The sequence below is a fragment of the Astatotilapia calliptera genome, chromosome 3 (genome assembly GCF_900246225.1).
Source record: "Astatotilapia calliptera chromosome 3, fAstCal1.2, whole genome shotgun sequence".
NCBI classification, from domain to species: Eukaryota; Metazoa; Chordata; class Actinopteri; order Cichliformes; family Cichlidae; genus Astatotilapia; species Astatotilapia calliptera.
In genome coordinates, this window is record NC_039304.1 from 11,967,965 (window position 1) to 11,993,154 (window position 25,190).

General features: G+C 41.3%; 1 protein-coding gene across 12 annotated transcripts in view; it reads left to right on the forward strand.

Annotated features, from left to right (window-relative positions):
* The window catches only part of col25a1 (collagen type XXV alpha 1 chain), a 151,830-nt gene that overhangs the window by 120,857 nt on the left and 5,783 nt on the right, over positions 1–25,190 (forward strand). For 4 of the 12 annotated variants that reach the window (XM_026161762.1, XM_026161761.1, XM_026161768.1 and 1 more), the window contains 23 exons: positions 1,368–1,412; positions 6,950–6,982; positions 8,761–8,796; positions 10,578–10,622; positions 11,979–12,041; positions 13,135–13,203; positions 13,909–13,953; positions 14,535–14,579; positions 14,856–14,933; positions 15,295–15,318; positions 16,088–16,132; positions 16,268–16,312; positions 17,349–17,429; positions 17,535–17,597; positions 18,029–18,079; positions 18,680–18,706; positions 18,852–18,932; positions 19,290–19,325; positions 19,864–19,917; positions 20,477–20,530; positions 20,659–20,685; positions 21,521–21,574; positions 24,369–24,446. In XM_026161762.1, coding sequence (XP_026017547.1) covers positions 1,368–1,412; positions 6,950–6,982; positions 8,761–8,796; positions 10,578–10,622; positions 11,979–12,041; positions 13,135–13,203; positions 13,909–13,953; positions 14,535–14,579; positions 14,856–14,933; positions 15,295–15,318; positions 16,088–16,132; positions 16,268–16,312; positions 17,349–17,429; positions 17,535–17,597; positions 18,029–18,079; positions 18,680–18,706; positions 18,852–18,932; positions 19,290–19,325; positions 19,864–19,917; positions 20,477–20,530; positions 20,659–20,685; positions 21,521–21,574; positions 24,369–24,446 — 1,179 coding nt within the window. The other 8 variants (XM_026161767.1, XM_026161770.1, XM_026161773.1 and 5 more) reach the window with 6 other exon arrangements.

Sequence of the window (25,190 nt, forward strand, 5' to 3'; positions counted from 1 at the left end):
ATTTCCAGTCATATAATCATCCTGAGACTTGTCAGAGCACTAATGGGGTCCTGACCTTCGGGTTTGGAAGAGATGCCATGTGGCAGGCCAGCGCTGCTAGCAAAAACTGCACTTTTTGGCTTTGTCGATTCAACTTATGATAAATTCCTAAATGGAAAAATAAACAGCAGTTTGAAGCATTGAAGCTGTTAAAATAATCTCGTTTTCTTGAAGTTCTTTTTTTTTTTTTTTAATAGCGTAACACAATGAGACACCCTTTGATTTCATATCCTTGGAACTGCAAGGCGTTGTTTGATTCGCGGTCTAATCTTAATATAAAATCATGGGGATTTATTAAAAGTGAAATCACCTTTTCCCTGCCAGGCAGCTTGGCTCAAAGTACTCTGAGGTTTTATTTTCAGAGGAGTCAGACATGTTAACATTAAACACTTGTTTTTTTTCCTCATTAATTAGTCAGCAAGCTAATTAAAAAAGAAAAAAGGCTTCTAACAGATAAAAAGGGAAAGTAGAAAGCTTGTTGCAGTTTTTTTTAAATATATGTATATATTTTGACATCACAACAGGGATAACTTACAAAGACACTCATGATTGCAAATCATTGTGTTTCCCCATTTAATTTCATTTGATGAAACATGTCATGTTTCACTACATTTACACAGTCGGGATTTATAGCCGTGCTGTGATACGAAATCCACTGATAAAACAAGAGTGTAGCAACATTTTACAGAGTCTGTGAGTCTGCGTGCTTTGAGTTAAGTTCTAACCAGCGTGCTGACATGCTGATGCTGAGCAGATAGATTTACCAGCTTGGTATCGTATGCTAACTGTTGCTATTTAACAGGAAAAACAAAGTACAACTGAGAGCCTGGGAATGCGCGTAGAGTGTGCATTTGAGACATGACAGCCTCTTGGGGGTGTAGAAAAAAAGCTGGCTCACCAGACTTACTCATTTGAAGGTTATTCCAACAACGAGACATTCTCCTTATAAAGAAAACTACCAGTCAAATGGCTTCCACCGAGTCATATCGTGGATGGGACGAGCTATGATCCCGGCCGTACAGCAAATATTGCAAAAGTTGGGAGTTAAGAAGTGAAGTTTATCACAGCTCTCAATGCAGTGAGCTTAGGAGCTTCGTAACAGGGCATCACCTAAATATTACATTTATATTTGAACTTCATTTGACGGCTAAGTGATCAAAGTGAAGATAAAGCAGCAGCTTTGCTCCAGTGCAATCACAGAAGAAGAAGAAGCTTGTCCTACTGTGTGCTAAGCTTGTTAAAGCAATCATGTTTCATGTCATGTACTGTCAGCACTGACTCATTCCTGCGTCCAAGAGACTGAACAGGTTTCTGTGATGTCATTGCAGGGTGATTTGGGTGAGGACGGACCGAAAGGTGAACCGGGAGAGAAGGTATGTGAAATCCTCTGAGTTTTTGTTCTCTTTTGTTTATGTCTTGGACGCTGCACAGGGAACCAACAGAGAGGCTGTCGGTGGCCAGAAAACAGTAAAAAAAAGTTAACGTCAGCCTTCTGAGGAGAACTGTAATGTTCAGTAGAAACAGCTGGGGTCAAGGGTCATCAGTTGTACTGTAGTCAAGGCTGCACATAAGCAGTCATCCTGGCACTTGATGTGTCCTTTGTATTTAATGTGGACTTAATTGCTATGCTACGCTGATGCTACATTTTCTGGTTGGATGGTTTCTGCATTAATTTGGTACCATTTATCTTCAAGACAGCTTGTCAAGTTGAGATTCATATCCAACAAAAGGCAGAGCAAAGCTCTGCTGGGCAGATTGTTCAGAACTAAACTAATAGATTCATGTTTCTGTCCAAAAAGCTTTTGTTTTCGGGAAGAGTTTCTTTGCTTTGTATTAGCACACTGACATCATATCCAGAAACACATTATGCTTGCCATGCTGCCTTCGCTCTTATTATTTTCTTTAAGGAGCATTTATGAAAATAGGTCACAGCCTCATTTGTATTGGATGACCTCTGGGCAAAATTTGGACCTCTTTACTCTTCATAAGTTGTAAAACATTTCAGAAACAAATCAATTATGGATAGAAATGAGCTTTTTTTTTGGGGGGGGGAAATGTTGATTTAGCTTCTCACACTAGTGGGGAACAATAAAGATTCTCCTTGGAGTTGCCAAAGAAACTGAAACGCAGTATCTGAGGGCAAAATGCTGTGATGTATTATACACCAGAGGTGCTTATACAGAGTTAGGTATAAAAACAAAATGTAACCGATAAACCGGCAGCAGACCAGAAGCCATGTACTGAAAATGTCACTGCCAATTTATTGCTGTTCGGTGCAGAAAAACTTTGATAACTTCTCATTTTATGGGCACTGTGGTTTTTAAAACTCGGCAGCCAAGAAAGGACACCATTGGAGGGAAACAGATGCAGGATGTCATCTGTGGAAAATGAGTGAACAAAAAGGAAAAGAGGAGGGCGATAAAACTTTGCAGCTTAAGCGCCGCTTTGATCTAGTTTACCTTGGTGCAATAAAAGGAGAGAAGATGATGGATTTTTGCTTCAGGAGTGAAGAAGAGTAAGATGAATCGGATAACCACGGGAATTCAGACTTCTGTAGACGATCACCTGCCATTCATTCGGGTGCACACTGATGCGTTTCACAGCGAAAGGCAGACTACAAATAATTATGATTTCTGCCATGTTTACGATGGATGTGGATTACCTCATCTCAGACTGTCAGCATCAGGACGTAAAAATGAGTGTTTTGTTTAACGTAGCGCACAACATATGGCGAGAGGAATTCGAACCAATAGACATCCAGATGAGTTTACCAGATGTCAGGCACACCGAGGGCTGATTGATTTTCAGTGCAAGTGAAGGGAACGTGTTGCCAAGCGGAGCCCCCTGTCATCAGAGTTTTGCATCTGATCACTTTCTCTTTTATGATCGTGTTGTTGCTTCACGGGAGGAAGATGAAACCAGAGAACAGAGGGACATGGGAGGGAAGGAGGGCATCTTTAGTCGTCCATGCTGAAGATGCCAAAGTTAACAATACACAGCACGCACTGCGGGGAAAGTGTGGTAATGTGAGGTGAAAGGTGAAGCAGCGAAAGGTGAGCAGAGAGACCTCGGGGAGTGCAGAGAGAGGGGGGGAGAGAACTGGTGGTGTAAGCAGTCTGGCTGTGCTTTGCATGATACAAAGGGAGATTGTTTTGACTGTGGGGGACCTGTGAAGTGTGAAAGAGACTAAATGACAGGGCAGATATACTCTGACTGACATGCTCACTCGCTCTTAAGAGCAGGTTAAAAAGCTGACATGCTGAGGACTCCAACAGCTCCAAGTAGTCTTGAGTTTAGTTTCTTGTTTGTATAAGCTCATGTGCGGATAATGTAATTGAATTCCATAGAAATATACCTTGTTTTCCAGGTGTTTATTGAAAACATTGCTGTAAATAAATAATTTGCTACAACTAGCTGCTGACAACCCCCATGGAAAGGAGTATATTCACTAAAATGTTGGAGAGTAGTTGCTATAGGTTGCTGGGTGTAGAGCATCATCCAAAGCAATCGCTAGAAGGTCTTCAATACAGAACCACATATCTCTATGCAATCAATTTCATTTAGCGACTGGCAGCGACCAAGATCAACCACATGGGAGCTGACTGGGGAATGCATATTTTTCTCACCTAGAGTTGTCAGGGAGTGGCAACCCCAGGTAATCCCTGACCGGTTGGCAAGTGGAGGTTTCTACGTGTGGCAGGATAAAAATCGGTTGCTGGAGGTGATCCACCAAAAATCTCCTTGCGGCTGCCTTGGTTGTTAGCAGATTGCTTCGGACACCCATTTCATAGTAGATACCAGTTTGCCTCCAATCAAACTGTAATCAAACTAGTAAAAATTGTAGTCAAACTTGTAATCAAGTTACCATAGCAGCTAAAGTTTGCCCGAGTTATGAGCAATCACGACCATCATACGTGCAAACAAGGCAGTCGCAAGAAGGTTTTCATTACAGGACCGTTTACCTCTATGCAACCAATTTTTTCTAGTACTAAAAGCAACCTAGTGCAACCACATGGCAACTGGTTGGGGAATACACATTTTTCCCTAGCAACCGGAGGTTGTAAGGGGGTCACTAGCTTCTCTTTTGGCCTGCATGTGTGGGAGTTTAATTTAAATACCGGACAGTCATCAGCTACTCAGCAGTTCTTCAGGGAATGCACACTTTTCTCTAGTGACCAGGAGTTACCAATCTCTGTGACTAGCCTCATATATACGAATTATAAAAAGTATATAATACTGCAAAATGCAATATGGGGGGAAACATGATCATACTAAAACATGCGTGATCATAAGTCATGAGCTAAATGTAGCAGGGGAAAAGTAGTAGGTAATAGGTATGTTAATTGTACATAAGAAAAGCATCTGTGTAATTATACTCACTTATGTTCACTCACTGTTTAGTATACATTTATATAACACATTACCTGCTCTGTTGCGTCCGTAAGCCATCATTAAGCGTAGAGAGAAATGTTTCTAACAGCCCCTGCATGTCCATTTTTGGCCTCATTTAAAACAAATCATTACCACAGTTAAAAGCTTTAGTTCTAAACCATTTCCTTCTGATGCATTCAGCCTAAGTATTTAAGTAGGTGTGAAATTAACAGTGACTCTTCTTGCTGAAAAAGTTGGACCTCACAAATTGAAAAATTCTTTAAAGTTGTTTTCTTTTTTTAATACACAAAATCAAACTTTGGATTTTGTTTTGGGAAGTTCCAGGCTATGAGTGCTTGGCTCTGGCCAGTCTGGCACAGCGGTTGGTATAATTTTTGAATCCTAAGATCCGGTCCAAGCTGTTGTGAACTGGCAGCATTTCAAATACTGGCAAGGCCTCTCTGCCCTGGGAGCCAATCACAATTTGCATTGCCTCACATATATCTTAACTCAGGGACAGGGGGTAATATTTAGCCGGGGCCCGCTGAATTTGGTCATCACTGCTAATGGCTGTAATGTGGAGTAAGACTCATATTTTGATGACTGCGGTGGTATTAATTTGTCACAATTCAGCCATGCCTTCATTGCTCAGCGATTAATTCTGCGCTCATCTCATTCCCCAAGCAAACAGCTGGAAAATGGCATGATTTACTAGGCATACATTTTGCGCCCTTCATGCTATTATCTCTAAATGCCAACGGGCAGCGACAGGTCTGGGTGCCTGTAATGAAGTGGAGCTGCGGTGACGGCTCTCCATCTTAGTCTGCTCTGCGGCTAAATCGAACGCTGTAGCCTCACCGTGGTAATTGGCCCAGTTGGGACGTGTCAGCACTCTGCGCCACACCTCAGCACACCTCCCAGCTCCGCCGCTTTTTCCATCTCATACTCCTACATTTGGAAGAGATTAAACTCTCTCTTGGTCAGGGCTCTCGTTCGGCTTCTAGAGCTCGGTGTCACTTGTGTTAGATCGGTCACACCAGCGAGCTTCTTGCTTCAGCAGCCGAGGAATGAAGGCTCGATCGCTTTTGCAGCATCCTCCTTGTTTTCAGGGCTCTGCTTCACACGGCCAAACTTTACAATCTATTATGTAACGTTTTATTTCTCCGCAGTACGAGCGCATTACGATCCTGCTGTGATTAATTATGTGGAAACGGTTAATTATGCTTGCATATAGCCCACTGATCATGAGCGTCACAAGGTAATTTTGTTGTTGTTGTTTTTATTGCTAAAATTGTAACAGTTAAGTACAAACGTGGCACCTTTACCCCTGCCGAAAGCAGCAGGTGTGAAGACACAAGAAAGTCAGGAAAATGGGCCCCTGTCTCCTTCTTTAGTATATATATATATTTATATATGTTTTAAGATGAAATAAATCCATGTTGTCTCCTAAGTATTTGGCCAGAAATATTTCTATTTAATTGTGTAAAATGATTTAAAAGCTTTTTTTCTGTATTTTTTGTAGTGAACTGTAAAACTTCATCCATTTAGATCTTGTACCCCAATAAAATATAAAAGAACTTGTGAAAATGTCCATTTATATATATTAAAAAGTGGAATGATGAATTTTTAAGATTGGGATAGAAGCACCCCTGAGTATGCAGCGAAACCCAGCTGTAAACAGTAACGCAGTTTATTGTGTGCAAAAAAAAAGAGCCACAATTAAACATTGCCTTGTGTGCTATGCATCATAATGACTCCCATAAAAAGCTGAGGGCGAGAGGCATTCCTTCAGCAACTTCTGAGCGCGAGGCGTATGTGTAGTGAAACCACAGAGTCCACACCAGAGCTAAAGACCCAGCCTCCTCCTCCCCACTCCTTTTTCCCACCAACCACCCGTAATTAGGCTTATTGGCCCCTTGTTTTATGTCTGTTTTTACTGTACACTGCAGTAGTGATGCAGTGCATAGAAAAAAAGGGTCTGGGTTCTTGGTGTCTGGACAGCTTTGCTGGAAAAATGTGATATAAGTAGCTCTGTCTCCTTCTAGTTCCGTGCCATATCTAAGGAGAAGCAATGAACAAAGCTTTCAGTGGTTCCTGTTAGTGTGCCTCCTTAAACACCTTCACCTCCTATACTGCTGTGGATTTCTTCTTATTGTATATAGTGTTAGATTTCACCCTGCATGTCATCACCCCTGCCCAGCTGCAGGGTAAAACTGAAACGATTCCCAGCACCGTAGTCATAAAAATGCTGTCTCCAGCTTTTGTGAAAAGGTACATTCTCTATTTAGAATAGCAAACAAGCTGCTCTTCAAATTGTGTTTTCACCCAGTTTTATCCAGTCAAATGCAGCAGTTGTGAAATTATGCTCCGCATTGTTCGGTAAATGGGTTTCTTTTCTATAAGTCAGCATTTTGTAAATGTAATTGCACAATAATGTTGACTCCTCACAGACAAGCCCATCGACTATTTTAACAGTCTCTGTCACTTTTTGTTTTGCCTTTTGTGTCTTTCTGACTTTTCTTCTGTGACTCTTTCTTAGGGAGATGCAGGCTCCTCTGCAGCAGGCATCAAGGTGAGAGCTAAGCTAAAGCCACTGTCATTTTGTCCTTGATTTAAGATTTTTAAATGGAAAAATGTAATTCATTAAGGTCCAAGTTGTGACTGTGTGTGCATCTACAGGTATTTTTTAAATAGGGTTGACTGTAGACAGCAGAAAAAGGACAGATGTTCCTTGGTTTGTTAACTATCCTTTGGAGCATTAACATCTGGCATTTTAGCCTTTACCAGCTTGGCTTTTTGGCTTCTGAACTCAATATATTAGCATAACTGGCTGGAGTGCTAGTTTATTAGCTAGTGTTAACTAAACTACGCTAAAAAAAGCAGTAAAGCATCAAGTGAGTTTAACTTGTTAGATACTGATCTGGTCCGTTAAGTAACAGAGGGGGTTGTTAATCAGTTTCAGCTGCTTTGGTGTTAATGACATTAACAACAGGTGCACTACAGGGGAACAACGAGACAACCCCCGAAACAGGAAACAGGTTTTACAGATAGAGGCCACTGACAGTTTTCTGACTGTTTTAGTTTTGCATTTTGTGTCTGTATCGCTGCTGGTAGCGTGAGGCGATACCTGGACCCTACAGACGTTACACAGATAGTCCAGTTCCTCCAGGATGGCACATTGTGATGTGCCACTGGCAGAAAGTTTGCTGTGTCTCCCAGCACCATATCAAGAGCATGGAGGAGATTCCAGGAGACAGGCAGTTAGTCTAGGAGAGCAGGATGGGGCTGTAAATGGTTCTTAACCCATTATCAGGATCAGTATCTCCTCCTTTGTACAAGGAGGAACAGGATTAGCACTATATAAGGACTGCCAGACCTACAAAATGACCTCCAGCAGACCACTGGTGTAAATGTCTCTGACCAAACAATCAGAAACAGCCTTCATGAGGCTGGCCTGAAGGCCCGACGTCCTCTTGTAGTGCCTGAAACGTTGTTCAGCATGACAGGTTTAGTGGTGGATCAGTGATGGTCTGAGGAAGCATATCAATGGAGAGGCATACAGAGCTCTGCAGGCTAGCCAACAACACTCTGGCCTTCATTAGGTATCCTAGGTATCATTAGGTATCAGGAAGAAATCCCTTGATTCGATTTTCTGAACCAGTGCTGGTGCAGGTGGTCCCGGGTTCCTCCCAGTGCACAACAATGCCAGCCTCAAGTGGTGAGATTTCACAGGCAGTTCCTGGAAGATGAAGGACTTCACTGGCTCCCACACTCACCTCAGCTAAATCAAACAGAACATCTCTGGGACATTATGTTTGTTTCAATGAGAAAATTAGATTTTCTCAGATTGAAGAACTGACAGGAATGCAAAAGGCGAGAGAGAGAGACGGGGAAACTGCGGGTTGGCTGCTCTGAGCCAAAGGGCATGTGGGCACCCGCTCAACACAGTGAGCTAAACCAACGCCCTTCTCACTGAGATTCTGTTAAATTTTTTAAGTATAGTTTACTTACCAGACGAATGCTAGCCTGTACTACTTTCATTCATTTTAATTGGATTCAATAAGGAAAAAATGGACTTCCATTAGTAAAGCAATAACACAATAATGAGCTACAGTGTTACTCTATGAACAGGAATAGGTAAGTGTAGTCAACATGAAAGAAAATAAGATTCAGATAGCTATACGTACTTGGATCAGGGGTCTTTTTTGTTACCAATTGAAACTAACTACTAAGATTAAGAACTTATAAAGGACTTTCTGTTAATACATGCAGAACAGAAGTACAGATAGTTGGTGGTATTTTGAAATCGGTCACACCGGTTAAATAGAAAACTCTTTACATGTATTACAGGGTGAACCTGGAGAGCCTGGAAGAAGTGGACTAAAGGTAACGACTACACTTTGCTACACCTCATGGCTTTTTGATACACAGCATAAAGGAAGTAGTACATAATTGCATGCAACAGTCATAGTAGTATGGTTTTAAATATACCGACATATTTTACTCAAAATATAACTCGACCAGTGAATAGTTTTAGGAAACCTGAGTGTATATGAAAGTCTATTTATTTTTCATCATTGTGCCTGTACACATCGAAACTTTTGCAAATTAGAAAAGCTCAAATATGGACATGCTCATTCAAAACTCAGCCGAACGTTACTGTTTAAATGGCATTAAGAATGCAAGTTGACCTTCAGTACATCACAGCCCTTCACTTCACTTTAATTCAGCTTGATTGTTGTTTAGAGCCAGTGTAGGGTCTCCAGTTTCATACTAACGCCTCTGGATATACTAATCTTCTGGATTTTGCTCTTTTTTTGGCTCCTTGTTCTTGTTTCCATGTTTCTGCGTGCATTTCCCTTAGCTCCAACCACAAGGTCACCCTATTCTGCTGCTTCAGTTTTATTGTTCAAGCGATATTCGCCGCTACGACCTCTGTTCCCGGCCGTTGTTTGTTGTAGTGTTTGACATACTTTCCGAGGCAACAATGGCAGCCAGGAGAATGTTGCTGAAGAAACAGCTTTTGTTGAGAAACTAATAAACAGTCACGCCGAAGAAGAAAACTGAGCCATTGTCCGGCCTTTGACCAGACTTCTGCTGACATTGCACCAATGCCTCATGTAAATTACACTCTCAGTCTCTTTTATCTGTTTGGACAAACTAGTTCCAGGCGACAGAAAGGTTGTTTTTTTTAGCAAGTGCCTCTTATTTCCTGCTTTGCCGCCAAGTAAAATTGTGGCCTAACTAACTTTTAATGCTTAATCATATTGTTCGTTTTACATCCTGCTTGTGCTGACACACTTAAAAATTGGGGTTTTTTCACATAATAATGTCACAAGATTGAGTTGTTGTTTCCCATTTAACATCACCATTGGGTGGCACTCATTTATTCAGCTGTCAACAAGAAGGACTTAATTTTTTATAATGCTTTCATTAGCAGCAATCGCAGTTTACAGCCTCCTCTCTGATCCCCCGAGTGCCATTACGATTCATTATTCTTGAGCAGCGCTAATCATTTCTTTTCATATGCCATAAATCCAGTGGTCATAGTTTTCCCGTTAAGTCAGAAATTTTTATTTTGAAAGTCTCAAAGTATTCTCATCGGAGGATTGGGGGGGGGAGCCTGACCTCTTGAGTTTTCCACAGTCGAATCAAATGACTGCGTTCTCAGCTTGACAATCACCCGACCTTGATAATAGAAAAATACGCCAACTCTTCCTACGCTGCCAAACTCGGAGGACCTTGAAGCCGTGGCAGCTTTCGCAAACAGCTTTTGCAACTTTAACCCAAAGTATCAGACGATTTTTCCTTCCAGAAACCCCGAACACTTCACACCTGCCCAAACCAATAAAATCCTAAAAATGAAACTCAGTTGCACTTTTTGAAGGGGTTGAGTTTTATAACAAGTACTAATCGCGCTGTCAAGCCACGGCTGCATGAGTTGGTCTGAAAGTGCATGTGCAAGTACCTTCTGCTGATGCTTACCACAAGCGAATGACGGTGAAAATACAATTTCTGGACAGCGGGCAGCTTTTCAGAACCACGACAGCTTGATAGACAGAGGAAAACACAAATAGAAAATAAAGCATAGAGCTTTTCAAACCCAAATGAGGCTTGACTCAGCTTAGCTTGGCTTGGCTGTAACATGTCACACTCTTCTTGTGTAGGGAGAGCCAGGACTTCCAGGGCTGCCTGGACTACCAGGGATAAAGGTAAATGCTTCGTGTTTTCATCCACCCTCCCATCAGTGTTGTCCCTGTCCGTCAGCTTCAGTCCATCTGTGGTAGAGTACACATCTGGCCTGCTGTCACGCCGTCGTGGACCGATCTCGCTTCTCCTGCTTTGTGGGGATTCGCGCTTCAGCTTAGCAGCGCGGTAGCTGCTGCGAAGCGAAAGTGAGGAGTTTAGGCGAAATGACAAAACCAAACAGTCTGAGCTTTTGATCTAAAGATGCCAGCGTTCAGCAGGAAAACTGTCTCATTAGGATTCGTGAATAACACGGAGGTCAGACATTTCAGTCGACTTCCTGACGGTGGCAATCAGGAGGCTCAATGTGTCAAAAGTGCTGCTCGTTAAAAAGAGGAAGTTTAACTTTTATTTGATTATTCCGGGTTTTTTAAAGCTACTGTTTTCCCCGTATCAAGAGCAGATGGCGAATCGAAAAGCACAAATGGCGCATGTTAAAGAAAATCAATGCACTTGTGGACCATTAAGCTTAAAATATAACTGTTGAATTTAAGGAATGCTCACACGGACATGGAGATGATGGTGCTTGTTATGCCTGTTTTGTTCTTTTCTTTTCATATGCTTGGAACGTGCTGGGCTTGTTAAAAAAAGGCCCTTTCATTTCATACTTTATATACTCCTGTTTTGACTTAAGAGGCCTGTATGCTTGATGGATTCTAACAATATTTTTTTGCTAACGTAGCACTCGGCCTTGCACTTTGTTCTGCTCTCTGCATTCTTTGCTGTTTATCCAATCAAAGTTTAAAGGTTTGAAAGCCAAATGTCCATTGCCTCTCTGAGGGCTTCCAGAGTGCCTAATGTTCTCTAGGTTGCAGATGGTGTAATAATACATTCCGGTTAAGTAATTTCCCAATCAAATGTTATGTAAATCAAACCCAGTGTCGCACTTCATGCTGGACCCTCGCTCCTCATACGTGAAAGTGCAAATGCAGGAAAATTGGAAGCGTCTCCGTGAGCGGCGCAGACCCTCTTAATCAGAACGCTTCTGCGTGCCCCGATGAGTTTCTAACAAGGTCAGTCGTAACGTCTATTAGGATTCATAAGAGGGAGAGACTCGTTAATATATGAGGAACCAGGGGATAAATTAACCAGCCACTGATAATGTGTGTCTGTGAGTGTGATTTATGCATGAGTGCGCGCTTGTGTGCGCGTGCAAGTGTGCAAGCTGTAAGTGCATGCCTGTCATTATAAATGTGTTTGCTCATGCATCTTGTGTGTGTGTGTTTAGTGCTCATTAGCAGCGCTACATGAGAGACGCCCAGTGGAAAAATTAATAATAGCTGCTCGTGGTTGTGTTTTTGGTTTTTGGTTTTTTTGCGCAGGGTGAGCCCGGGTTTCTCGGTCCCCAGGGTGAGCCTGGGCTTCCAGGACTCCCAGGAACTAAGGTGGGTGATTTCAGCTCGTCACTGTGATGTTGTTTATCACAGCGTGGGAGGTATTTTCTGCTCCGAGTGACACGCTGAATATTACGAGCTGGTAATGATGAGACGCAAACACTTTGACTGATGGTTATCACATCCTATCAGCCCGATCATCGGTGAAATCGCGAATTCCTTTGAGTTTCTGTTCTCATTACCCTTCATTATCGCTTTCCCCTCAAGGTGATTAAACCTCTGTTGCTTCAAAATGTCACTTGGAAGTGGTCAGAATGAGATAATCCTCTGCCGCTACCTTTGAGTCCTGACATTATCACACTGCGGAGCCAGCGGTGATAATCCAGACATGCAAGAGTTATTGCTCGTGCTCATGTCCTTTTGCATCGGGCTGTTTGCAGTGCGCAGATAACTGAGATATATTAGCGTTTCGCTGTCCTCTGGCATATTTCTGCTGCTTAATCAAATGTCAGGCAGAGAGAAGCTAAAAAATTGGCTTTGTAGAAAAACAATTTGGCTTAATGTTTATTCCATTTGAGACAATCAGCGTTTTACTTGCTTTTTTTGTTTTCAAGGCACACTACACATAATAACATATCAGTAATCGTTTATTATTAAATCCTTACTGAATTGATGCTGCTGGATAATAACTGCATCCCGCTCGGTTTTTAAATATAAGTATTAGACACTGTGAAGCTCGAGTTTTACCACGTCTCCCTCTATTGGCTGTTTTCAGTCAAATCAAAATTCAAAATTAAGAACGTGCATTTAAATCATCGACTTTAAGGAAAAGGGTTTCACTTCTTTGTTGTCGATTTCCTCGGCCCTGTCACATCTCATGTCTGCCTCGTGCTGACTCGGCATCAGTATTTACATTTCGCCGTTTGAATATGTTGAGTAAGCGAGCTCGTGAAAAGGCTGAGGAGTCATGCTGAATATGTATGACATGAGGGGAACCGAAGGCGCGCCTCATGTTCAGAAGATGCACCGCGGGCCTTGTGCTGACATTAAAGAGGGAACTCAGCTTTGATCAGCAGTTCTGCATGACACCTTGTTGCAGGAGAACAATAGTAACTCACCTCTTCTTCTCCTTCTCTTTGCATAGGGTGAGAAAGGTGACCACGGACCACCAGGGAAGGGGGAACGAGGAGAGACGGGACCCACTGGACCAAAGGTCAGCAAGTGAAGGGCATAAGTGTGCATTCATGCCTGTGCGTACGGTATGAATTATTAAAGAAATAAGTCGCTGAAGCGAGGAGTCTTTGGAGCTTTTCAGCTGTTGCTTTGCTGCCATCTAGAGCCTCTTTGATCCAAACACACACGGCAAAGTTCTCCAAGTCATAAATCAGATAAGGCGATGCTTAATCAAGACTTCATGTTCTCTTTTTGTTAAACCTGGCTAAAACATTATAGTCTGTGATAGGTCCGTGGCTTTCCCTGGAGTGCGTGCAAAGTAAACCCAGTGTAAATGAGGTTGCCTTTGTTTATGTCTGGTGCTGCCCCTGCAGGTAGCTTAATCTCCAGTCTAAACTTAGACGACACAGAGATCTGGTTCACATCCTATTACATGCCCCAGAAGTGAAACTCATCCTCTGTCAGCGACACAGTTCAAATAAACACGTTCTCCACTTCTTGGCGGTTGCAGCGTATTAAAACCTGGTTATTTTAGTGGAGCTCGAAGCGTAGCTCTCACAGGAGGAGTCAGAGAGGATGATAATGTTTCCTTCAGGAAATGTGTTTTTAGAAATGCGTAATTTTCTTTAAACCCATAAAAGTTTTTAAAAAGGGTTTGTTTTATATTCTTCAACTTTATGTGCATGTCTGAAGTACTACGCGTTAGTATCCTCTTCACCTGTGTGTTTTTTTTTAAACGTGGCAGGGTTCACAAGGAGAGGCTGGTACACCTGGCCCTAAAGGGTCAAAGGTCAGTACAGCAGATTTGTTTTCTCTACACTGCATGGGAATTAGTTGATCCTGGGTAAAAGAACCAGCTAAATGTATTTTCCAGTGATCTTGGTTTGTTTTTTTGTCCTGAGCTGGTAAAAATGTGAAAACACTAAGAACTTAATGATCCTTGTTAAGCGTGTTGTTTATAAAAACAATCAGATTTACAGGTTTTAATAAATGTTGGAGGAGTCTTTGAGTTGAATGCAACACACATCAGATTAAATTAACAACATTTAAACGAACTCACATAAATCGGTTGCACACACAAATTTAAACTCCACCAACACTTTAAACTCCTTCAGTGTAATAAGGGCGAAAAGCTGAACTTCAGATTTTAATTTATTCTCATTTATAATTAATTTATTCAAGCTTTTATCACAGCTTTTGAAGCTGTAAAGAACATAGATATTATTTCATCAAAGTTGTTCTTTCATTCTGTCAAATGCAAGCTGTAAATACTAAAAGGCCTCAGCATCTATAAAAATGTAAAGTGTGTGGCTGAAGGCGTGACGGCAGTGTGCCTTGAGTTCAATATTTGTTGTTTGTCTTTCATATTAGGGCGAGGGTGGAGATAAAGGAGACTTGGGGCTCATTGGACCAAGGGTAAGCAAGCATATTAAAGATAATTAAGGATGCTGTGTGCTGACACGCTAAACCTTTTAATTTCTAATACAACACTTCAGTTCTAGGATGTGATTAGGATGAGCACATCAGAGTGACAGCTCAGTTTGAGTGTTGGTTTGTTATCACCACCAGGGGGCAGTAGTTAAGCCTAGGCAGATTTCTGAAAGGGAGGCACTCTATTGAGCTTGTAATTCTTTGATATGATATAATCATGTGTGAAATAAAAATGTGTTTAATGGTGTTGGACATGTGCAGGGCCCACCTGGGCAGAAAGGAGAACAAGGTGCCACCGAAATCATCGACTACAACGGAAACATTCAGGAAGCTTTACAGGTCGGTTCCTTAGACGTAAAAGACGAGGGGAAAGTGATTCCTTTTTATTTTTGATGCATGTACCTACCTATGAATGGTTCACCTTCCTCACTGCTTACTTGCCAGATTAAAAGTGGAGCTAAAGTAGGTGAAAGTGAATTATTTGCCTGCATAACATAATGACTAAAAAGGAAAAAATATAAACATGTATAGAAATGTAATCCAGTGCAATGCCTTCATTTGAAGCTGCTTAGGTTGAGCTCTATAGACGCTGAGGGTGTTCCTGTGCAGAAATGTGCTGACACAAAGGTTTCTTTTCATGTGACCTCTACAATCTTATCTCTCACCTCTTCCCCACTTCCACTCCTGTGGCCTACTGCAGAAGATTACCACTATTACAGTTACGGTAAATAGGCTCTGTGTATTCTGTGTATCGTTTCATCTCCAAAGTGTGATCCATCTATGTCCGAGCATGGGCCCGACCCGGTTCCAACACCCGTTTGCGCTGCCCTGTTGTACTTGTCCTCCCTCACCCAGCAACGTTTTTGCTTGACAGTGAATAAAACTGTATTCAGTGCTGCGATTGTGCTTCTCTGTGATCGACCTTACATGCTGCCTGAGCTGCTGGTTGTGTCCTTGAATGTCTATTAAACAGCATTAAGAGGGTTTTCCAAACTCATTCAGTCCGCTTCTTGTCAAAATCGCATCACGTATAGCAGTCAAGAATCCCAAAGGCTGTGGTTTGAGTCAGCAATAGTTTATTCCACCTTCCAACATGTCTACATCTAAAATAAGCATACGGATGTGTAGCCTTTTTTTTCACTAAGAACTACAAACCCCAGAGCAGAAAAATGCAGATTTTCCATTTCACCCTAAATCAGTGTCAGAATGGCAGAATTTATGGTTCAGCTGTCGAAGTCATGCAGCCCTCACATCCTAACATCAAAGTGTGTAATTCTGTCATACATGTTCTCACTTTTGTGACCTCTGCATGTGTTGAGCGTCCTGTTCATGGTTAATACCTGATTCCTAACATAATTTTTCAGTGTTATGGCCAGTGCCAGTTTTAATTAAAATGTAATTCACAGCATTGTTTCGTAGGTTTCACTACAGCTGTGATGTATTCACACTTGTGCGCACGTGTTGAAGAGAAATCTGTCTCTCTTTCTGTCCAGGGTCCCCCTGGGCCTCCTGGGCCAACGGGACCACCAGGCATAAAGGTAAATTTCTTATGTGTGTGTGTATGTGTAGTTGTGTGTTTGATTATGATGTCAAGTGGTGATCTTTTACAAGTCACATTATGTAACTTGATAGCTAATTTAGTCTAATTTGTGGTCATAAAAATGTCATATCAGGGGGATCGCGGTCTGCCTGGTCTTCCTGGACTTGATGGAGAAAGAGTAAGTTGATCTTATACATGTGTATATATATTTACTTACATTGGTTAACCTTAACATGTGGAGTCGAGAGTAGATGACCTAAGTGTAGACAAACAAAGGCAAAACGGGGTCCTTAACAAAAATCGAGCCGTTTTTTATGTCTGGTAGAAAACTACAAAACAAAGGGAAAAAGCGAAACAAGACGAAGCTAAACAATAACCTAAACTGGGAAAGCTAAATGTGAAAAACCCCTAACATGAAACCTGGCCTGGATACATGGAAACATGGTGTGAAACACAGACAACCTGACAGTGAATGCATGACAACAGATCACATAAATACACATGAGGGTGACGAGGGAAGTGGAAACACAGCAGATACAAATGAACATGACGCCACAGAGGAAGCAAAAATAAACACATTAAACACGGAACACAAGACTTTCAAAATAAAACAGGAATCACAGAGACGCAGACTTAAGACACGTTAGGGAAATAGAAACGGGAGATGGGACACGGACATACTGAGAAACAAATACAGAGACGGTGACGGCTGGGGAGAACACATGACAGATGGGGAAGACATGGAACGAGACACAAGGGGAAACATGTAAACCAGAGAAGGAGATAAGACAGAGGGATAGAGAGGGAGCGACACAGAGGCAAAGACATCTCTGAGACACAAAGGGCGAGGGAGACTTAAGCACAGGGGACACGACAGTCTCCCACACTGAAGACACGACACTACAACCAACATAGTGGGGAAGACACAGAACTGGGAGTAACCTACACAGGGAAACAGAACTGAAAATCAACAGAAGCAACTGAACCGTATAAACAAGAAACAAGAAGAAGGATTACCTGCATATTTGTTGACCTCATTATTTGAAATGTCTAATATGACAATCTACCACAGACAGGACAGTGTCTGTTAGAGAATATCAGGAGAACAGACAGTTTTTTGTAGCCAGTACAAAATCCATTCTCAATGAATAGCTACAGTGAAAATATAAATTAATCATTTTCATCTCTTTGGGTAACTTTCTACCCCCTCTTAGGGATACAAAGGCTCTAAAGGAGACATGGGAATGCCCGGAGCTTCAGGGGAGAAAGGAACAACTGGTTTACCTGGCTTACCTGTAAGAATACTCTCCCATTCTGATAAATGCCTCTGAAACTTTTACCTACTCAGCCTGTCATTCGGCAGACACAACGTGGATCTCATGAAACTTTTGTTCCTCTAGGGTGTCAATGGAATGAAAGGGGATAAAGGAGATGCAGGACTCCCAGGTCCTCAAGGTCCTTCTGTAAGTTAGAACAAAATATAGTAACAACAATATTTACAAAGAGAGTGCAGTGACAAGACTGATGTAAGAGGTGGACACTCAGATTTCTACAGCTGACCCAGTTCCATACGCATTTCTGGGAGTTCCTTTTCTCAAGGTGCAAAATATCAGGAAGAAAATAATCAAATAAAGTGTGCAACCTGATTTACTGATTTGCTGCTAAAAGCATGTCTTATATTTTGCACTTGATACTCAAATGAAATAATTGCACCTGTGTTTCGAAAATAGTTCCACTTTTGTAAATCACACACACCTTGTAGCTCTATTTTTGCTCTCACTCTGTTTTTTTTATCTGCCCTATATGTCACGCTTTTATTGTGAAATGTAAATAACATGTAATAAACTTGTTGACTCACACTTTTATTATATCATTTCTCTCCTAATGTTTTCAGATAATTGGCCCTCCAGGGCCACCAGGGCCCCATGGATCCTCAGGACCTATGGTCAGTGTGCTGCCCTGAAAACCCCCTTTTTCATTAGTGGACACAAACTACACGTGTATTAGACACACAGCATATGCTAATAACCCTAATGACATGTTACATGACAACTCATAACGAACGAAAAGACAACACCTCACACAGTGTCCAGCAGCAGGTTAAAAGTCTACAGGTTCCTTTTAAAAAAATCTCAATATCTTAAGAAGAAGTGGGTATTTGGAGCCACGCTAGCATTTCCTTCACCTTACATATATAGACTGTCAGTCACTAATTACATTTCCCATCTGTCTGCGGCCCAGTCCAGCTTAACTCCTCTTTAATCCCACAGTGGTGTTTGCTTGTATGAAGTCACCAAGGAACAAAGTAAAAATAAAACACAGGGAGCCCTCGTCAGTTTTTCGCTGTGAGCAATTTCACGGTGCTGCGCTTGTTCTTCTTTTCGTCCATCCCTTCAAAGCAGCTTTCACAACAATTTATGTGCAATGGTTCGGGCCACAAGCAGAACATAGAAAAGAAATGTGGGGATAGACAAATGAAATATATTCAAAATAATCGAACCAGGTACTTGTAAACTAAGTTAGCCACTTTTTAAATGTTTTTCAGGGTCCCCATGGCTTTCCTGGACCAAAGGTAAATATCAACAAAGTGAACATGCAATTCCTTCACGTGTACAATATTAAGCCAAAGTTAGGTCATCTTATAAGTAGTTATTATAAATATTTAGTGAGCCTGAAACGTAAAACAAAAGCATCTCCTGCTTCTCTTTCTTTCTCAGGGTGAACCTGGTTTGCATGGGGCAAAGGGTACTCGAGGAGAACCAGGACACAAAGGGGACCGTGGACCTCTGGGTCTCCCTGTAAGTGAAACCACACACCACAGGGTGTCTTCAGCCAGTCCTGCCCTTTATTTCTTTATTTCTTTACACCATAGAGATCCCTCATTTGTATTGTATTGTGCATTAGTACACACATTTGTATGTGTGTGTTTGTATATTTAAGTGTGCGTGCGTGCGCGCGTGTGGAAGTGCGTGCATCTATAATCCATTTTCTGTGCTCATTTTCATTTGCCTGGGCTGACTACTTTGCCGAGCGCCCTGTAACACACAGTGTAATTTAGTTGTTGTAAACCCTGCCATCAACCTGTCCTAATAACAGTGTTCATCTGGTACTAATCCCGCCTTGTTCATGTCACTCATACCTCCATAACCACACAGGGAGCCTCCGGCTTGGACGGCAAGCCTGGAATTAGGGTGAGTGCCATGTGACCAAGAGGCTTCAGCACCTAACTCGTACAGTATCTACTTCGACAGTATCCCCTCCATACAGTCCCCTCATTCTCCTATTTTTCTTTTTGTTCAGCCATGCCACCTCATACTGTTTATATCATTTTTACCAAAAAAGACAGTTTTGTTTCCATTTTTGTTTTCTTTTCGATTTTTATAGCTCAGAAAAAAAGACTGTCCGCACTCACTTCAGCTCAGAGGACTGAGACCATACGCAGCACTGTTAGAGCAGGCATTTCAAGGCTCTTGTTTTGTCCCGTGTTGCATTAACTGAGCATTAACACACACTCATACATTAACTGTGTCAGCAGCGTAAATGTCCTTTGTGGCCAATGCACGTCTTACACTTCTGTGTGCTGGTTGTAGGTCAAACAAGGAGTATTATATATATACATGTATAAATATATATGCGGAGGCTATATGTGGCTTTTGCTACCATTTGCATTAACCTTAATTATTCTGAAACCGACCTGTAAACTCACCATGATAACACTGTTTTCTGCAGGGCATGGATGGGCCTCCAGGTCCTGCTGGTCCAGCTGGGCCGAAGGGGGATATTGTAAGATCAACATTTCATTTCTTCTATCTTACTGATGATACTCTGCATTAACGGCCGACCGCTATATAGTGACCGATTATTGACCGACATTAGATGTTTGTCAATATAGCATCCGCTTTTTATAATGGCCAATAAATTAAAATTAATTATATAAATAAAGAAGAGATTATTCAGCAGCGAGAGTTGCTGTGGTATAGTTTGTCCACCAGAGGGCACTCTGCCATTCCCCTGTTAGCACAGTAGTGCTACATTAACCAACCGATCAGAGTCAAGCAGAGTGTAAATGAGTAATCCATGACTTCAAGAGGCAGGAAAACAAGATTATAAATTTTACTGTCATGTTATCATAGAAAGGACTCGTAAATAACTGCTTGTAAAAAGTATTCAGGAATCTATATTGTGTCTGAAAGGAAAAATATCGTCTCATTTATCAGATTATCAGAGTTGTAAATCACTAAATATCCATATTGGTGTTAAAAAATCTCATATATCGGTTGGTCCTAATTCATTTAACCTTTTACCTGCCATTGTAAGTACAACACTGATGTATTTAAACTAGGGTGAGAAAGGAGCACCAGGTGAGCCAGGGCCAAGAGGACCCTATGGACTACCTGTGAGTTTGAAATAGTTCAATGCCTACATTTACGTTGTATTTTTTGTTACAAAAAATTTAAAAAATGTATTGATACAGTGTGAAATACATATTTTTGATCATAATACGGCTCATGTCTCTATTTGCAGGGAGCTGCTGGAACACCAGGCTTGGATGTGAGTCTGTTTGACTTTCTTTTAGTTCTGTTTTTAACAAGAAAGTTTGAGGAAAAAAAGAATTAGTGATGAAAACAGGAATCAAACCGCTTCTTCTGGTTGAGGAATACTTAGATATATTAGGAATACTAAAATATATATTTTAAATCTCAAAACAAGAAGAAAGTGTAACTCCACAGAATCTGATGCAGCATTGTTTAAAATGTCCATAATTCAGTTCCTGAATACGAGTTGTAAAGCACCAAATGATATACAGAAAGAAAGCCAACCCATACCTGAAAAATACTTTGTATAACAGAGGAACGCCTCATCAAATCTGCCTCATATGTTCCACATTTTGCAAATCTCCATATCACAAGTCGATAGCATGATATACCATAATAGCATCAGTCATTTCAGGCACTTTTTGTTCATTTGTGCTGCTTTTTGTGGATAATAAGTACTCCTCCTTGCCTGATGCTAATTATCTTATTAGTGAATGATAGAAAGATGGCTGATTGATCTTCTATAAGTTCTCATACACTGTGTGTTCAATTCAGTAAGCGTTGTTGTGCGTAAATTGGTCTGGTTACGGAGCCCTTTAGAGATCTCATTTAGAAGTTAACTACATAAATATCATTTTTTGTTTTACACCCAGCTATTTCTTCGTCTTTTGGTCTTAAGTTTTAAAGCTTTCAGTTTTAAGTTTGATTGAAAATGTCTTGCTTTTAGCGTTGCAAGGGCAAGATAAGCCTCTTATGTCTGTGCGTGTCAAAGGCGAGCACAGCTCATCACACGCCGACCTTGGTCGGGACCCCCGTGCGTCAGATTTTAATGTGGAGTTGTGCTTTTACAGGGGTTGCCAGGCTTAAGGGGAGAAAAAGGCGACGTTGGGGAAAGAGGAGAAAAGGTAGATGTAGATATACTGTAACGGCTCATTAATAACTACATAGAAGGCTGATGTCAATGGACAGTGACAGGATGCTTTAGAGCTATAATATCAATAATTGAAGTACTGACATTATTAAACCACAGTAGCTGACTACAGTACATTTTAATTTGCTAATTTCATTAGCCATTATTATCCTAATGAGCTTCCTTTACAGATACTGTGAACATGTTTTGCTTGGGCTCAGTCTTTTGTACAGCAGTTGTGCCTCCTCGACAGATGGACTCAAGAGCCAATTGGATAATAGCGTCCTATAACAGCAGTCCTCCATTGCTTAAAGTGTCATCCCCAGTCCTCTCAAACCAGCTTTTGTTCTCCACTTTTGAGTGACTTGCCATCTCATCAAATCCAGTGTCATTCTAAGTCATTTAAAGCTGATTTTGATGTATTAGCCCAAACAAGTCCATTGACAACAGGCTCTTAAAATTCATGCTTATTTATTTTCTGTTGTTTCCACGCATGGACATAAACTTGAAGCATTTCACCTTGAGTTGCTGAGCCTGTTGGTAATCCTTTCCCTGCTTGTGTTTACAGTAGTCTGTAGCTTTCAGTGTTACTTGTGTGTGTCTCTGCACCACTAACAGGCATGATTTGTTCAGTAGATGTCTTTAAGAAACTGTATCCTATATAAAGACGCTTTGCTGCTCCGTGGCGTGTTCTGTGAATCGTCGTGTTTACCGACAATTTCTAACGCACAACAGATTGTAGCGCTGCGCCTCTTTAGTGTATGATACACAATAATCAAGTACTTACACTTTTAATGAGTTATGGGTGGTAGCTATGAGTGCTAATAACTTGCATGAACTCAATTCAACATACGTTACCACTTCAAAGTTTGGGGTGACTTTAAATTCATATTTTATATGTATTTTTCATTATAAATCATTTATTATGTTTAATGGAATTTCTACACAGGCTCATTTTCAACCATTTCAAACAAATCTATCGTATTACCTGATGAGGGTTCATCTAACTGATAATGTTTGCATAGCTGAAAACTGTTGTGCTGATTAAAGCAACACATGCTGAAGAGCAATAAAGGCTGAAATAGGCTTCATACAATAATGTGTCACGAAGCTGCCCGTGAGACATCCGTTTCTCAAAATAGAGATTCTGATGTACTTCTCCTCCAAGTACAGCAGTTCACTGAGGCCTTCCCAACTCTTATTCTCTTATTGTTCATTTTCAGGTGTTCTGTGAAGGGAGAAGTACACATATGTTATGAAATCCATCACAGGAACACTTTAACTTCTCCATCTTCTTCCAGCTGCTGTCTTTAGTGGCCGCCACAGGCCTTCATCTTACCTTAAATGAAGCATTCTCGTTTGTCACGCTGACCCGCTGCATGACCTCCTTCACATTGACACTCTCTCCAAACCATACATGAAAGCAAGTCTCACTACCATTTTGTAAACCTTCCCTTTCAATAATCTCCACCCGCTCCACCCCGGCTGTATTATCTTCTTCACCTCTCTTGTGCATTGTCCATTGCTTTCGATGGTTGACCCCAAGTATTTAAACTCATTCACAGAAGAGATGTCACCTTGCATCTCCACTCTTACACCTGCTTATTCTTACACCTACTCGTATTCTGTTTTGCTTTTACTAACTCTCATTCCTCTTCACTCCAGAGCATACTTCCACCACTACAGGCACTCTTTTACCTGCTCTCATTATAGATCACGCTCTCATCTGCAAACATCACATGAACCCTCTTTCAAAGGGCAGAAAAAGCTTTTTTTGAGGCTGTTTTTGCTCTTTGCATAACACAGTGGGAATGTGAACTGAAACACAGAAGAGATGTCTGTGACATATCTGACTGAAAATTAATTAACTATTCATTTATTATAAATTATTTCATTTATTTCTCATTAAATCTTAAATTAGATGGAAACAATGTGCTTTAAAACACCCACACATGCACAATTTTACTTTGAAAATCACCCCAAACCTTTAAGTGTTGCTGTACTTTCCCAAACCTGATATTTCTAACACAGTTGATTTGAGTATGTGAAAATATTCTGTTCTACAGGGATACAGTTTGGACTTTTTCAGTGTGTAGTAAAATTTTATTCTGTCTTTCTGGAGGACTTTTTCCCTGCTACACTTTCTCATCCTTTGTGCCCTTGACATCCCTTTGGCTATGAAGTGTTTTTTCCAATTTCTCCTACCCACCTCACTACCTCCCTTTTTATGTCTACTTCCTGCCCTAAGGAATGTTTTTAGAGTAGCCGGTATTGTTTGGTATCCCCTCCTTCCTAACACTGACCATGTGTCGTTCCTCTCTGTGGGCCATAGCCTCCCTTATTTAATCCCTCCTAATAGCAGTCCTTATTGTTGACAAATGCTTCTTAACTTGACCAAACCATTGTATCCACAGGGGGAGAAGGGAAAGAAGGGCAAAAAAGGGCCTAAGGGCGAGAAAGGAGAACAGGGTGCCCCAGGATTAGATGCACCCTGCCCATTGGTATGTCCCAACTGTGAGCGGTCGCTCCAAACAAGGAAGGAAGGAGCTCCCTTTGGCTGTGCTGAGAACCAGAATACCACCAAAATAACCTAAATATTAAAGCGTATTACTTTCCTAATAATTCAACTGTTCAAATGCAGAACAACAACAACATTGGGTTGGGTTCGCAAGCTCACAGGGCAGCTCCTCCCTCTCCCTCCCCTTGTGTCTGTCGCAGTGGACTGATGCAGGGGGTAAGGGTCGTCCACCTCTCTCTCAGTAACACTCCGAGGTCATTTTTACAAACAGGGTTTCCGGGGATTTAAGGGTGAAAAGGGGGAACCAGGGCAGCCAGGTCTGGATGGGCTGGATGCCCCATGCCAATTGGTACAGTATTTCTCTTCTTCCTAAACCTCCTACCCATGCATGCCGCTCACCTTCAGTCATTACCGAAGCAAAACCATGCATGAATCGAGAGCCTGACGAGCATGAGCACATCTTATTTTCATCACAGTTACATTTTTGTCATCATTTTTATCAATTGCTAGAAAAACAACATTCACGTGCACATACGTCACTAACATCCTGACCGCAAGCAGCCTTTTTCTTGTTTTAGGCACACCGTTAGAAACAAAATACACAAAGTAAATAAATCTGTCCCTCTAACTGAATCCTTCATTCCTCTGAATAAAACTGCAGAAAGCATTATGCTTACTCCCTACGTCCTTCTGATTCCTCGATGAACCACTTCCCTTTTAACCTGTTGCTAACACAGACTCCTTAACTGATGAGTTACCCGTGGATCCCTCCTTTACTGTGTTAACTCTCCAACCCCTCTCTGCTTTTGTACCAATTGGGCCAGACCGTGACAAGACGAGAAATCGTTTACTCTGCTACAAATTCAGACCTACTCAATTCAAGACCTATTCGTAGAAAAATTGTCTTTTTTCTCAAATATGTTTACAAAGCTTTTGTTTCTGAAACAATGTTGTATGTTGCATGGATATTTTAACACTATGGGTGGTAATTTAAGCACTTAAAAGTATACAAGGAGTTCATTTTAAGATGCCATAGTGCTGTGTGTGTATAGGAATGAACCAGATCGAGTAAGAAAGCATTGAAAATGTCACA